Here is a 15029-nt window from a genome sequence, read left to right on the forward strand (position 1 = left end):
GTACCAATGGGCAAGATGGCACACACCTAGTTGCTACCACCACCACGCTTTGATGCCAGCCATGAAACAAACTTTGTGCTTTGTGACACCTTCAGATCTGAAGGTGGACCTTCAGAAAGACAACAACATCCATTTATGAAGTGTCAACAATGGCACCCAGATGCTATTGTGATGAGCACGTTCGAAATGCCCCAGGGTAGGTAAAAGAGAGATTAGAGAGACAGGGACATTACGGAGAGGCTGTGTTTTCCCAGAAGGAGAGGATGTGTTTTCCCAGAAGGAGAGGGAACCTGAAGAAATGTCACAATTCAGAGAAGGAAGGAAGACATCAGGTAAGAAATCTCCAACCTGACAAAGGTGGCTGAGCTGACATCCCTCATCTCTCCTGTGATCTGAATTACACATGAGGGCATGAGCAAGAGGCAATGCCCACCTTCGCATGTGTCCCACCAACAACAAGTTAAGCGAACTAGCAGGAATGATCAGGACCATATCATAAACCTGTGAAAGTACTGATCTCCTGGTGTGCTCCTGACACTGGACATACATATACATCCTACTAAGTATCCAGTGTCTCCAGAGCAAAACATGGCCACAGATGACTGCAACATGACTGGATCAGCACTTACTGGCATTAGCAGCAACTGAAGAAAGTGCCAGGAGTGCCATGAGATTCCTCCCTGCAGACTGAAGATTAGGGTTACCCTGCTTGCCAAGCCACCAATATTGATTGGAAAGGTTGCTCTGGCAGGTGTGAAACTTACATGGCTCATGCCAGTTTCACTCCTGATACTGACAGCTATAAGTGTCAGCAGAAGGAGTGGCAAGGACAGGGCTCTTATCTCACTTGATTGCTGGGAAAGGGCATGGAGTACTAGCAGAGAAGTAGCTCCCCACACCTCTTGGCTGGAGCAAGGGAGAGGCAAAGAGAAGTGAGAGCATCAAGCTGAGGTTTATAGATCTCAGAGAGACGTGGCTACATCCCAGCTCACACTGTTGTCTCACAGGAAGTAGTAAATACTCCCCCAATTTGTTGATCATAAAGAGGTGCTGAGAACTGCCTGGCTGAGAACATTAGCATCAAAAGTGGCCCATGAGGGACAGAAAAAGAGAGTGAGATTGAAGAGGTTTCCTTGGAGCTAAGTGAGAACCTAGCTATGAGTCCCCAGGGAACCTGTTTCTTTCTTAATCTGCTTTGTATTTAATTGTTTCCTAATGACTATGTCCCTGTTTGGCCCCAACAGGCTCAGGAACTGGTGCTGCCACTGAGGTTTCCTATCTCTCGACTGAAACAGTGGGTTATTCAGGGTCTCCTGTTTAGCTGCTTAATAGAAATTATTATTACAGAGTGAGCATCGTGTTCTTTGTATTCCAGTAGCATCCACAATGTGCTGCATACTGTCTACACTCGCAAGCAGACACAGTCTCTGCCCCATGGAGTTGGCAGGCTAAGCGAGTGAGCAGCATACAAAGGGCAGAAGACATGGGAGGAAACAGCCAGTCAGAATATATACACAATATTTTAAAATAAATGCCAGCTATCCCCAAGTCACTCTCTATTGGGCCGTTGTCAGTTGGCTAGTTTCTTGTAGCTTTGTTATCTGATGTGGGCCTTGATGAGGGATGGGAGGCAGAAGGTGGTAATGGCCGTTTAGATCAGTCCAGGCCTGGATGATGAAACACAAAAATAGTCATGGGAGCAGCACAGAAACAGGGAGATTGAGGCTGGCATCACTGCTGGAGTAAAAGATGGGGTGGGGAGGCTGACAAGATAGGAGATGTTGGTGCCAGATTGAGAGCCCTGAAGACCTCTGTTTATCCACAGAACAGGTGTAACATGGGCAACCCCCGGGACTGGTGTCCCTCAAACACATACTGCCATCTGCTAGTGCACCATGCCCCTGACCTGGAGGGACTCACCTTCAGGCTGAGAGGGCAATGCAGTCTCTCTTGGCCACTGCTGATGGCCAACAAGGGGCCAATTAATGCCAGGTCTGATGGTGGATTTTCTGATGACTTATCCATGAGGCACCAGACAGAGACCCAACAAACACAGTCCACAGAGACCACTAAATAGCTTTCAGGTAGTAAAGGCTTTCAGTTACTACCCACCTGGGCTGGACTGGGACCAGTGCCCTAAAAACAAAGGGCTCTGTATGCCATTCCCCAGTCCCACTGCAGGGTCATTATCTTCTGCATATCTGACACTTTGCTAGCTCAGCCATCCCAAGAGCGTTGCTAGAAGGCCACATTCCTAGTTATTTTCAGCTAAAACGCTCCTCTCCATAATACTCCCCCAACAGCAAGACAAGCCAGGATACTACGCTCACTGAAGGAGTTTCACCTGCTCATGCTATGCCTGAATTTGCTTCACAGCCTCCATATCCCTGGCTTTCCCCTCTCAGCAGCCTAAGACTTGAAGAAAATGCAGGCCATGGTGCTAAGCCCTCTTGCATCGCACTGACTCGCTCTGCCAAGGCACAAGTGCTGACTCAGCTAGTCTTCGCTGCCAAGTGGGGAGAGCACAGCACAGCTCCAATGAACAGGGCCCTTTTCTGATGCCCAGAGCACAAATCGGCAAACCATCAGAAGCAGCATGACAGAGGTTAATGAGGCCATGGAGACACACGGCAAAAGGTCGGAGTTTTGCAAGGGCTGCTGGGAACAGCTGTCAAACTACAAGCAGTCTGCAGCACCGGCAACTCCACCACCTCAGCTTCTCTCAGAGCAGCTACAACTCAGCCCTTCTGCAGACTCAGGTTTCAAAGGTACAGTCTTTTTAAAACACTTCTAATGCTGGGGAAGGTGCCAGATTGACAAGCCTGGAATCTGGAGGCTTCTGAGCCAACAGCTACAACTTAGGCAGCGGCAGAGCAAGCTTCCTCCCACCACACTGCTCACAGGCCTGATCAACTCTAGGGGAGTTCAGTCTCCCACTCAGTCTTTGGCCACTACTCTAAAGTTGCCAATGCGGGGGGCAGTTGATTATGATGGCAGATCGTGTGCTGTGCACACCTGTCCACTAGGAACTGGACTGAGAACCCACCACTTCTATTCACATAGACTAATGGACAGCTGCCAGAAGGTCGTGATTTTCACTCACTACCAACCAGTGCTGGATTGGACCCAGCATCCAAGAGTGAAAGCCATAGTCCTCAGGGCTACTGGAGAGTTATGGAGATGGCAGAGACACGGGCAGACGGAGAGAGAAAGCTCCAAACTCCCAAGTTTGTCACTTTGGCATCTACCGCCAGTTTCTTCAAGTGCATCAGTGACACCCACCTGTGATTAGAAGAGCCACAACACTATTTCTTTAGCTGAAGGGGAAGGTGAGAGCAACCCTAGGCAGGCTGCTCTGCAAGACACTTCTAAGCACTTTGCATCAGTTAAAGCCAAGTATATGTTACTAAATACTAAGAAGGGCTGTGTGGTGCACTGGTGGTGGCAGTAGGGGGATGGGTGGCCCAATCCACTAGTTCTTCACCTCAGGACACCGGAGTCTAACTCCTAGATGTGTTAGGTGAAAAATTAAACAGACTTGGTAGTCCTATTGCAAAATTACTGCCTAATTTGGCATAGATCAGCACAATCCATATTCTCTACTCTGAAGAGGCCCCAGGACTAGTACAGCAGAGGGGCTGCAGGGCAGGGACAGGACTGAAACACAAGGATCTGTGGGTCAGGATTGAAGGGAACTGGCAGTGCAGGTGGGGAGAGCCCAGAACTGAAAAACAAGAGATCTGCAGGGCAAGTTTGAAAGGCCTTGGCAGAGATGTTGTAATTTATAATCTTCGTTCCTGTCACTACAGATGCTATTTTTATTCATATTAATTAGTTACATCAGAACTCAGTGTCAGAAAGCCTGGCAGCGAAGAGTCCCTTAGATTGCCCAATTACTTCTCTATTTCTTCAGGGATGCTCTGCAGCCCTGACTGATCCCAGAGGATTCACCACTCGTCCACCATATCTGCCCCATTTCAATTCACTCAAACCTTGTGTTACAGCCCCCACCAACTAACTGGCCAAGCAGGACAGAGACAAGACTGTCTTGCTGTTGCTAAGCAACACAAGGCCACCTGCCTTCCCACTCCCCCAGCAGCTCAGTGCACTACATCAGTGGTACTCCACTTCAGTCTAAGCAGCAAGAAGCCTGAAGTGGGAATCGAACCTGCTTTCATCCCAGTGGCTGACTGACTAAGGAAGTAGCTCGGTGGAGTGCATTGCCTTTGGTAGAGCTCTCTTTGCTTGCCAAGCCTCTGGGGGACAGAGCCCTGTGCTATGGTCACGTTACCTGTGATTTGAGGTAGGCATACTCCTGTGATCCATACGGGACACTCCGGAGAGAAGTGAGGTAGTCATAGGTGATAACAGCTGTCTGAAAACCAAGCCAGAAACAGTATGAAGACTCTGCAGTAATCTCTGATCAAGCCAACAAAGCTTTTATTAAAGGGACTCTTTCGATTTAGCTTTAGGCCCTAAATTTAAGTTTAGTTTAAAATAAAAGGGTCACAAGGAACAAAAAGTAATACAAATAAAAATATTCATGTCAATGAAAATCAGTGGTTTACACTTATGGAAAACTTCCCTGCAGGGCAGGAAACTCAGTAACATGGAGCTATTAAAAATAAGTAATACTCTGTATTTCTAGAGCACCTTCTATTCCAGGCCATCAAAGCACTTTACAGGTATTAATGAATTAATTAAATATCCCAACCCCCCTGGGAGATAGGTCAGGATAATGTCCATTGTCCAGATGGGGAAAATCAAAAGGACAGAGTAGGGAAGTGACTTGGCCAGTGTCACACAGCGAGTCAATTGCAGAGCCGGGAACAGAACTGAAAGAAGCCTTGATACCCAATCATGTGCCTTATCCGCAAGCCAGGCCCACCATATATGACAAGCAGAATATGAAACTAACTAGAAACAGCCTGAGGCTTCCATGTGAACGGGAGTCTTTCCCTTTCCCTCCTACCCAATCCCTGCAGGCAAATCCAGGATTGGCAATGTCAGAACAGCTGCCATGGTGTCAAATTGTGATGTCTAAGCTATTACTCAAGGGATGGTACAGGAGAGGTCAGTCTAACACCCATCCACATCACAACTACTCCTGTGGTTTGGTAACCGATTAGCATTAGTCACTTTCACCGGTTACAAATCACACAATTCAGTTTGTATCCACGTAGCAGCTTTTCTACCATTGTACTCACACCTACTACACTGCCCATCCGCATTCATATCAGTGAGTGCTGGGAAAACCTGGGCAGCTAGCCCTTCCTCCTGGCCTCAGCTGGGGAGAGAGTGGCCAAAAGATATGCATGCAGAGCAGCGCAAGGGGGAATGCTTTCTGGGATGTCCAGTGCACAGAGAGAACCAGACAACCTGGTTACAAAGATATAATAGGGTAATCCAACTACATGCAAAAGAACAATGTTCTGACCTGGTTAAGGAAGACAACCATGTAGCCAAGCTACTGGCAAGGGTGAAACACTCTCAGCTACCCTAGTTATTAACCCTGTTAACAATGTGAGTGAGTGGACACAAACCATGTTTGGAGTTGACCAGGCAACTGGTTTTACACTAGGTTAAAAGTTGTAATGTAGACAAGGTAACCCTTTTCAAGTGCCTAAGTGACTGATGGGCCTAAGTCCAAGAGAGACTTAGGCACTAAGGAGTGTAAGTTTCATTAAAACCAATGGGGAGTTAGGCTCTGAAGATCCTAGTTCACGTTTGGAAATGGGACTTCGATGCTTTTGAAAATTTTATCCTAGGCCTAAAGTTTCTCTCTCTCTCTACAGCCAGGAAGGGCAGGAATGGAGATGGAAATATTCAGAGCAATTTCATGAAGTTTTAACAGCATTAAGCATGGGTCACTTGCTGTTATGAACCAGTTAATAGCAGATTCTCTGTAACTGGAAGTCTTTTACTCATGATTTGAGGATTTCAATAACTCAGCCAGAGGTTGTGTGTCTATTACAGGAGTGGGTGCATGAGGTTCTGTGGCCTGCGATGTGCAGATCAGACTAGATGATCACCACGTTCCCTTCTGGTCTTAAAGTCTATGAGTCTAACTGTAGCATTTGTGATAAGAATTCCCATCTGGATTTCAATCCCCACCACCACCCTTTGTAATGACAGGAGCCATTTGCAAAAAACAGATCTGGAATCAGATTTCCAAACATCTCAAAACTTACGGGGCATTTGATTCTGTGGTGGGATGAATGCCCAGCACCAGTGTAAAACTTGATGGGCCCCTTTACACAAAGTACCGCTAACATGTCCACAAGCCCAACTCTCTGGAGACAAATGAGACAATGGCATTTCTGCGTTAGAAAGAGAATCACTAGAAATGAGCAATGGGCAAACTGTGGAAGATTCAGACAAACCTCTGTCCAAAGCTCTGTGCTCTGGGGTGAGGTTGGGAATCAGATACAAACAAGGGTTTTGCTCTTTCCTTTTTGGACAGACGTTTCTGATATTTCCCGGTTTTGAAGTTAGAAACCTGTTAGGAGAAGCCTTTTCTTGTGATTTTTCAGCCCTTCCTGTCCCTGCTGAAGCCAGGAGCTGCAGAGGTACGTGAAGAAGTATTTGGAGAAAGACTTTACCAAGCATTTTCCAACATCAAAAAATAGCTTTGGAACAGGGGGACCTTTGGATCAGCTTTGGGTGAAGGTTTGGGTTGGTTCGTATGTTATCTCTTGTGCATGATGGTAATTATCACTTCCAACTTGAAAAGAACCAGCTAACAGATTGCCCTGCATTACCGAGGAAGAGGAAATTTAATTAAGCAGTTACTAATTACATCGTAATCTTGAACAACAAATTAGTATTACGATGATTCTGATAGGCAACTCTGACATTGCTAAATCCCCAAAAGTGTCTGAGATGCACTTCAGCTAAGACATAGGATGTTAACTTGATGCTTTCTGAAAAGGCAGAGCCAGTGTTAGACCCTGAAAGAGGCAGAGGGCAAACAAAGCAGCTACGTCTGATTTCTAATGCTATCCAGAATGCAGAGGTTTTCTTTGACTTGCTGCTATCCAGGCCCCAAAGAGCACCCCACTTTCATCAAAGACTAGTTCTTTGCACTCCGTGCTCCGGAGGAACTGATCTTCATAGATATAAGAAGACCTATGAGATCATCCAGTCCCTTTTGATGGCAATGCAGGATTGGTGCCCATAGTGCATTTCCCAGCCTTTTGTCGAGTCTAGTTTTAAAATTCTCAGAAGATGGAGCTTCCACTTTGAGTCATCCAGCTGCTGGCTTCCCACTCCCCTCAAGTTATCACCTGATCTCCCCACCTCCTGGGAGGAGGTCCCCACTCAGTGTCCCTGCCTCTCTGTGTTTTCTCTCTGCTGGGCCCTCAAAGACTGACCAAGCATGAGCAAAACCTGTTCCCCAAACCTGAGCTCAGGCAAGAGCTTTCCCCCAAACCACATAAGCAAGGAAGTTTAACAAGGACAGATGAATACACATGGACAAATTAAGAACTGATGCAAACCTTCTAGCAAAACTCAAACTCGCCAGAGGTTTGAGAATATAGTGGCAGGTCAGATTTGTTGTCTTTCCTCTCCACGTCTTTTTTTCATGTTTACAGCTGTTGCTGCTGAATTTGGCCTGCATATGTCCCTGGAGACAGTGCCCCAGCTGCAGCCTGGCTTTGGCCCAAGAGGTTGAGTTAAGCATCCAGACTTTTGGGTACTTCTCTGAATATAACTTTTGAACATTTTGAAGTTCAACTACCATGACTGAAGCCCCCCTCCCCCCCAAATCGCAAACAATTATGGGAGCCTACTGACCTGCTAAGTAGGGGTCTGCCCAGGCTGGATTAAGGGATAGGCATTATAGGTCCACGTTGAGGTCCCCCACTCCCAGAGGCACATGTTTGCAATAGAATCTAAGCCCTCATTTTAAAGAAGTCTCCATCCCTCATGGTTGGGGAGAAACACTTGAAAACGAAGAAGTTAACATCTTCTGACCCTGATAAAGAGCAGGTCGCTAGGGCTGGGAAGGCAGAGGTCATTAGTGCAGCAGCATAGCAGAAGCTCACACTGGAGCAACCTGACCATATGGGGCCTTGTGTATGTTAGAAGAAATAAACCATTTTAAAAAGTATTCCCCATATTTTAAAAAAAGAGTACTCCAGTACTTACAAGGGCTAGAGACCACCAGCAGATTTTTCTGTGGGATATTGTTTGCGGCTGCTGCTGTAAAACACTGTAATATGTGGAGGCAACGTAGTCTAGTAGTGGATTGAGCCTGAGAGCAATGGACTGCTGAGTTCTAACAGCTCTGCCACTGACACCCTCTGTAGCCATGGGCAAGTCACTTCACCTCTCTATACCTCAGTTTCCCCTGGGGTGTACGGCTGGTCAGTGGTGTTTGTACAGTGAACATAAGAACGGCCATATTGGGTCAGACCAATAGTCAGTCTAACCCAGTATCCTGTCTTCCCACAGTGGCCAATGACAGGTGCTCTGAAGGGAATGAACAAAACAGGCAATCCCTGAGTGATCCACTCCCAGCTTCCTGCAATCAGAGGCTACAGACACCCAGCACATGGGGTTGCATCCCAGAACATCTTAGCTAATAGCCATTGATAGACCTAGCCTTCATTAACTTATCTAATTCTCTTTTTAACCCAGTTATACTTTTGACCTTCACAACATCCCCTGGCAACAAGTTCTACAAGTTGACTGTGCGTTGTGTGAAGAACTTCCTTTTGTTTGTTTTAAATCTGCTGCCTATTAATTTCATTGAGTGCCCCCTAGTTCTTGTGTTATGTGAAGGAGTAACAACATTTCCTTATTCACTTTCTCCACACCATTCATGATTTTTTAGACCTCTGTCATATCCCCCCTTAGCCGTCTCTTTTCCAAGCTGAAAAGTCCCAGTCTTTTAGATCTCTCTTTACAAAGAAGCTGTTCCGTACCCTTAATCATTTTTGTTGCCCTTCTCTGTACCTTTTCCATTTCTAAGATACCTTTTTTGAGATGGGGTGGCCAGAACGGCACGCAGTATTCAAGGTGTGGGCGTACCATAGATTTATATAGTGGCATTATGATATTTTCTATCTTGTTATCTATCCTTTTCCTAATGGTTCCTAACATCCTGTTAGTTTTTTTGACTGCCACTGCACACTGAGCAGATGTTTTCAGAGAATGAATCCAAGATCACTTTCTTGAATGGTAACAGCTAATTTAGACCCCATCATTTTGTATGTGTAGTTGGGATTATGTTTTCCAATGCACGTCACTCTGCATGTATCAACACTGAATTTCATCTGCCATTTTCTTGCCCAGTCATCCAATTTTGTGAGATCCCTTTGTAACTCTTCACAGTCTGCTTTGGACTTAACTATCATGAGTAATTTTGTATCATCTGCAAATTTTGCGACCTCCCTTTTTTCCCCTTTTTCCAGGTCATTTATGAATAAATTGAACAGCACTGGTGCCAGTACATATCCCTGGGGGACACCACATTTACCTCTCTACATTCTGAAAACTGACATTTATTCCTACCCTTTGTTTCCTATCTTTTAACCAGTTACTGATCCATGAGAGGACCTTCCCTCTTATCCTATGACTGCTTACTTTGCTTAAGAGCTCTGGTGATGGACCTTGTCAAAGGCTTTCTAAACTCCAAGTACACCGTATCCACAGGATTACCCTTGTCCACATATTGTTTTCCTTTATAAAAGCCATGTTGACTCTTCCCTAACAAATCATGTTCATCTATATTGTGACGTTGTGCTGTCTATATGGTTTTATAAAAACATAATAAGAAGTGAATATAATGTAACTGGAATAGTTTTATAAAAATATGATAATAAGTGAATATAATGTAACTGGAATATGCTTCACGCAAAAGGTCTCTTGTAAGGTATCATTAAAAAGCTTATAATCTACTGAGTGTGATCATCCTATTTGTATAAATGTACCACTCTTGTATCTGAAACTAGAAATATGAAATATAACTCTGAGGGCCTATTGTAATTATGCAAAGTGTGGGCCATTAATGGTGGTTTGAAATCTTGATGACTCCCATTGTCTGCAGATGGCTGTGTCTACCTGTGAGTCTTCCTGTATATGGGTGTGCTGGCAAGTGGGTAATGAAGTCTTGCAGTGACATGTGATCATGTCACCTGAACTGGAATCATCTTTAACCTGGTGCTTTTCCAGTGGGGGAGGGACAAAGGGTTCCTGCCTTATGCAAAAGATATATAAAGGGGTTGAAGAGAACAGAGGGGAAGAGGAGCCATCATGAAGAATCCCCTAGCTATCACCTGAGCTGGAACAAGAGCTGTACCAGGGGAAAGAATTGTGCCCAGGCCTGGAAGGTGTCCAGTCTGAGAAAAAAACTTACTGAAGCATCTCTGAGGGTAAGATTATCTGTATTCAGTTTGATTAGACATAGATTTGCACATTTTATGTTATTTTGCTTGGTGACTTACTTTGTTCTGTCTGTTACTACTTGGAACCACTTAAATCCTACTGTCTGTATTTAATAAAATCACTTTACTCTGTATAAGCTTTATACAGGGTAAAACGGATTTATTTGGGTTTAGACCCCATTGGGAGTTGGGCATCCGAGTACTAAGGACAAGCACACTTCTGTGAGCTGTTTTCAGGTAAACTTGCAGCTTTGGGGCAAGTTATTCAGACCCTGGGTCTGTGTTGGAGCAGACGGGAGTGTCTGGCTCAGCAAGACAGGGTGCTGGAGTCCTGAGCTGGCAGGGAAAACAGGAGCAGGGGTAGTCTTGGTACGTCAGGTGGCAGCTCCCGAGGGGGTTTCTGTGATCCAACCCGTCACATATATGTCTGCTAACTATAGTAAAGAACAGAATTTCAACCAATTTGCCTGGTACTGAAGTTAGGCTTACCAGCCTGTAATTGCCAGATCACCTCTGGAGCCTTTTTTAAAAATCAGCGTCACATTAGCTATCCTCCAGTCATCTGGTACAGAACCTGATTTAAGTGATAGGTTACATACCACCTTTAGTAGTTCTGCAATTTCATATTTGAGTTCCTTCAGAACTCTTGGGTGAATACCATCTGGCCCTGGTGACTTATTACTGTTTAATTGATCGTTTGTTCCAAAGCCTCCTCTACGGACTCCTTAGTCTGGGACACTGAAATGATAAAGTGCCAAGTACTATACTTTGCATTATTTTTAATAAGATGGTGTCAGTTTATGTTTCTGCCATACACTTTCAAAACAAACACCCTCTCAGGTCCCAGACATTCTTCACATCACCTTCTGCTCTGGCCTACACACCTTTCCAGCCTGCGTGTGTAAAGGGTAATGGATTCTGAGATCAGCTACAGACGGCGCTCCTTGTAATTCTCACTAATGAAGCATTTAAAAAGTGCAGAAGATGCAGGCTGACAGCTGCTTAGCACCAGGGGCTTGTAAGTGATGGAGCTCCTGGCCTGAAGCGACAAATGTATGGCACAACAGAGGTGCAGGACAGACTGATCTCCTACACAGTTTCTGCTCTACCTTGTAAATCTGGCTGCCAATGGATTCTCCAGAGAAGGCTCTCATGGAGAGGGTTACAACCTGTCTAGCTGTCATGCTCATGTTTTTGAATGCTGTGATCAACATCTGTGGTGAAATGAAGGTAACACTCATCCAGGACTAGTGGGGCTCTTCGGCATTTATTTTAGAAACAGTGTGTGTGCTGCCCCCACGTGCGTCTCCTGTCTCACCTCTCCCACTTTACCCTTTCCCTGACAATAATCCCCCCCCAAAACACATTCAGACACCTTCCCCTCCCCAAATTCCTCCCACTAAAGACCCCAAGACAAAGTTTACAGGCAGGGTCCCAACACACTATTCATTCAACAACATGGTCCTTTCAATGAGCGGTTGCTGTAGGAGAAAAGGAGCCACCATCAAGGATGCGGTGAGCAGCTTCAAAGCAAAATGACTGGAAAAAGCAGTGGGGTGATGCCCAGGACTGAGTTCTGGATAAGAAGTGGGTGAAGGGGATGTGGGGTAAAGAGACATAGCAAAGTGGGTGTAGGCCCCACAGGGCTGTCCAGATAGATTCCCCAATAAGCTATACTTTCACTCATTGTCACAATCTGTCTCTCTTCCTCTTCGTTGTAAATTACCCTCTAGCCCTTCTACGTGTTTAACCTCTTTTCCCCACACAAATAACAAAACAGAGAAAAACCCAAATTCCTGGAGCTCAGAGCCAACTGTGCATTTGAAACATATCAATACAGTAAACTCAGCGCCAGAACTGAGCTCGTGTGAACTCCAGTTCTCTCTTGAGGATCCTTCTAACCCAGCCAGTAAATCTCTCACCCTACCCTCACACAAACTGCCAGGGTGAAACTTACTGTGGCAATGGCTCTGCCCACCCGAACAGCTCCAAAATCATTGGGATCCAGGTACTTGCTGCTGTACAGGTAGAAACCAGAGCTGGCTGCTGCCAGAGAGACAAGTTTCAAGGCCCTTCTGGCCATGCTGGCGACCACTGCAGAGATACAAAACAGGAACCATCACCACTTGAGTGGAAGAAGGGAGTACATGAGGAACAATTCAGGCCAGCCTTGGCCAAAAATTCAAAGTCATCCAAGTGCTTCCTTCCAGAACTCATTTTTCAGGTTGATCAGCTGTCAAGTGAGCATGTGAAGGTCTGTTGGAGCAGAGGACTCTATTAGAACAGGCCTCATGGTTTCTATCTCTTGCTATGAGAGGAGAGTGTGGTCTAGTGCTTAGAGCAGGGGCCGTGGGAAACAAATCTTCCAAGTTTTAATCCCCGCTCTGCCACTGACTCAACACTAATGCTGTACTTTAGTTTCATAGTGATCAGTAGGCAGGTGCACAAGGAGCTCCGTTCCAAGCTCGTTATTATACTACAATAGTTGTCTAGTGTCTAGAGGCCACAAATCAAAGATCAGGGCTCCACTGTGCTAGACACTGTACATACACATAACGAAAAGATCGTCCCTAGCCGTAAAGGGTTTACAATCTAAGTATAAAACAAGAGACAACGGGAGCATAAAACAAACAGCAGGAGCACAAGGTAACAGTGAGTCAGTTATGATTAGTGTAATAAGCAGTAGTCACAGCACACCAGCTGCCTAACCATTATCATGAGTTTTGTAGGCTTTAGTAGATTTTAAAAGGGGATTTAAAGGAGGATAGTTACAGATTTTTACAGGGAGCTCCTCCCATGGGAGGAAGCACAAAGGTGCCTGTTGGAAAATGTTCCAAATGGACAGGCAAGGCTGTCATTATTGATTGCGTGGAGGGCTGGGGGTCAATGTCTCAATAGATGGTAGGGTAGAGACATGCCATGAAGTGCCTTAAAGTCAAAACAAGTAGTTTGTGCTTGATGCCGTGGAAAAGGGGAGCCAGTGGAAGGAGGCAAAGAAGGGGGTGACCTGGTCAAAGCGACAAGCCAGGAAGATACCTGCCTTCTCATCATTTATGATCCTGCCTGAGGCAGTATGGTCCAATAGTTAGAATATGAGACTGGTAGTCATGATACCAGAGTCCTAGTCCTGGTTTTGCCTTTAGCTCAACGTATGATCTTGGGCAAACCTCTTAACTTCTCACTCTCGGTATCCCTATAAAATGGGGGAAACAATAATATACCTGTTTCCCTACTTTAAAGGGCTGTATTAACTACTTATGTTTGTAAAGTGCTTTGAACATGTACTGTATAAGTGCTATTATTATTAATTGAGGCATTTCAGGGTTGGGCAGTTTTGTTTTAATGCTAGGCTCTAACTAGATTTCCCCCCTCCCCAAAGGATTTCATGATGTGTCAGAAACTCTTTAACATTCTCTCTTACCTCTAACATTGTCCTTCCCTGCTTTATTAAATGACACTTTTGATTATTCAAACCTGGAAAGTGTTTACAAATCCACTTTACTTTTTTCCCCTCATTCCATTGATGAAGTTTTTCTTTTTATATTTCATTTATCTTTGGCAATGGAATTAGGAGGGTCAGTTTCATTTTCTGTTTCTAATCAATTTCACTCCAGTTAAGAAAGCCTAAGGCTGCTGGTTTAGATACCCAGCAATTAAATGAAAAAAATTATCCACATTTCTTTTTTACTTCTGTCACAGATCACAGATCCTTGCACCTAGTTACAATCGTTTGTGAGTGCGCTCTTCCTAATGGCAGGCCTTGGGGCTCTACTTCACTCGAAGGGGAGTCCTATGACTATCACTCTTAGACTGGATCCCAGACTTCAGCATCCCTGTTTCACGGAGGAGCTCCTTCAGAAGAGTCAGTTTAGCTTGGTTCCCGCATGAATCGGGAACTTGGAAACTTTGGCCTGCAATCTAGGAGTTGCAATGTTGAACATCACAGAGCCTAACTTTCAGGTACCTAGAAAAAAGTCACAGAACAACCCTGCAATCCACAAAGCCCGAGTTAGGCATGCAGGCTTCCTATATAATGAATGGGGAGAGTTAGATGCCTTAGAATTAAATTCATAAAAGCAAGCATGCTAGGCGGGGAGCCATCTGAACTAGCCAATGGGAGATGCTGACAACGGAGGTGTGTGCTAAGCCCTGTCCCTCTCACACAGTTAGGCACTTATCTATGTGATCCATGAACCTGGAGACAGGTGGCTTAGGCACCTAAATGGTTTCTTGAGGGATGAGTTAGGCACCTTCCTTGGTCCACACAGAACAGCCAAAGGAGGTGGCAGGGGAAGAGAGAGAAAGACCGAGGGGGGAAATCAAATCCCAGCTGAGTGCTTCGTAAATTGTTCCATTGGTTAATTACTCTCACTGTTAAAGATTTATGCCCTATCTCCAAACTGAATTTCCCTAGCTTCAACTTCCAGCCATTGGATCGTGTGACACCTTTCTCGGCTCATTATTAAATATTTCTTCCCCATGCAGGAACTTACAGACTGTAATCAAGTTATCCCCTTAACCTTCTCTTTGTTCCACTAAACAGACTGAGTTCTTGAGTCATGTTTTCTAATCCTTTCATCATTCTGGTGGTTCATCTCTGAACCATCTCCAATTTATCAACATTCTTCTTCAATTGTG

The 15029-nt window shown here is 45.2% G+C and overlaps 1 protein-coding gene across 1 annotated transcript in view; it reads right to left on the reverse strand.

The window, feature by feature from the left end:
* The window catches only part of ADCK1 (aarF domain containing kinase 1), a 117656-nt gene extending 105171 nt beyond the window's left edge, over positions 1–12485 (reverse strand). Inside the window, exons 1-2 of the mRNA XM_065404067.1 lie at positions 12349–12485; positions 4292–4375 (exon numbers count right to left, since the gene is read on the reverse strand). Of these exons, the coding sequence (XP_065260139.1) occupies positions 4292–4375; positions 12349–12474 (210 nt within the window). The 5' untranslated portion in view covers positions 12475–12485. The remainder of the gene's footprint in view (positions 1–4291; positions 4376–12348) is intronic.
* Positions 12486–15029: the final 2544 nt, after the last annotated feature.

This window comes from Emys orbicularis, chromosome 4 (assembly GCF_028017835.1).
Source record: "Emys orbicularis isolate rEmyOrb1 chromosome 4, rEmyOrb1.hap1, whole genome shotgun sequence".
Lineage (NCBI taxonomy): Eukaryota > Metazoa > Chordata > Testudines > Emydidae > Emys > Emys orbicularis.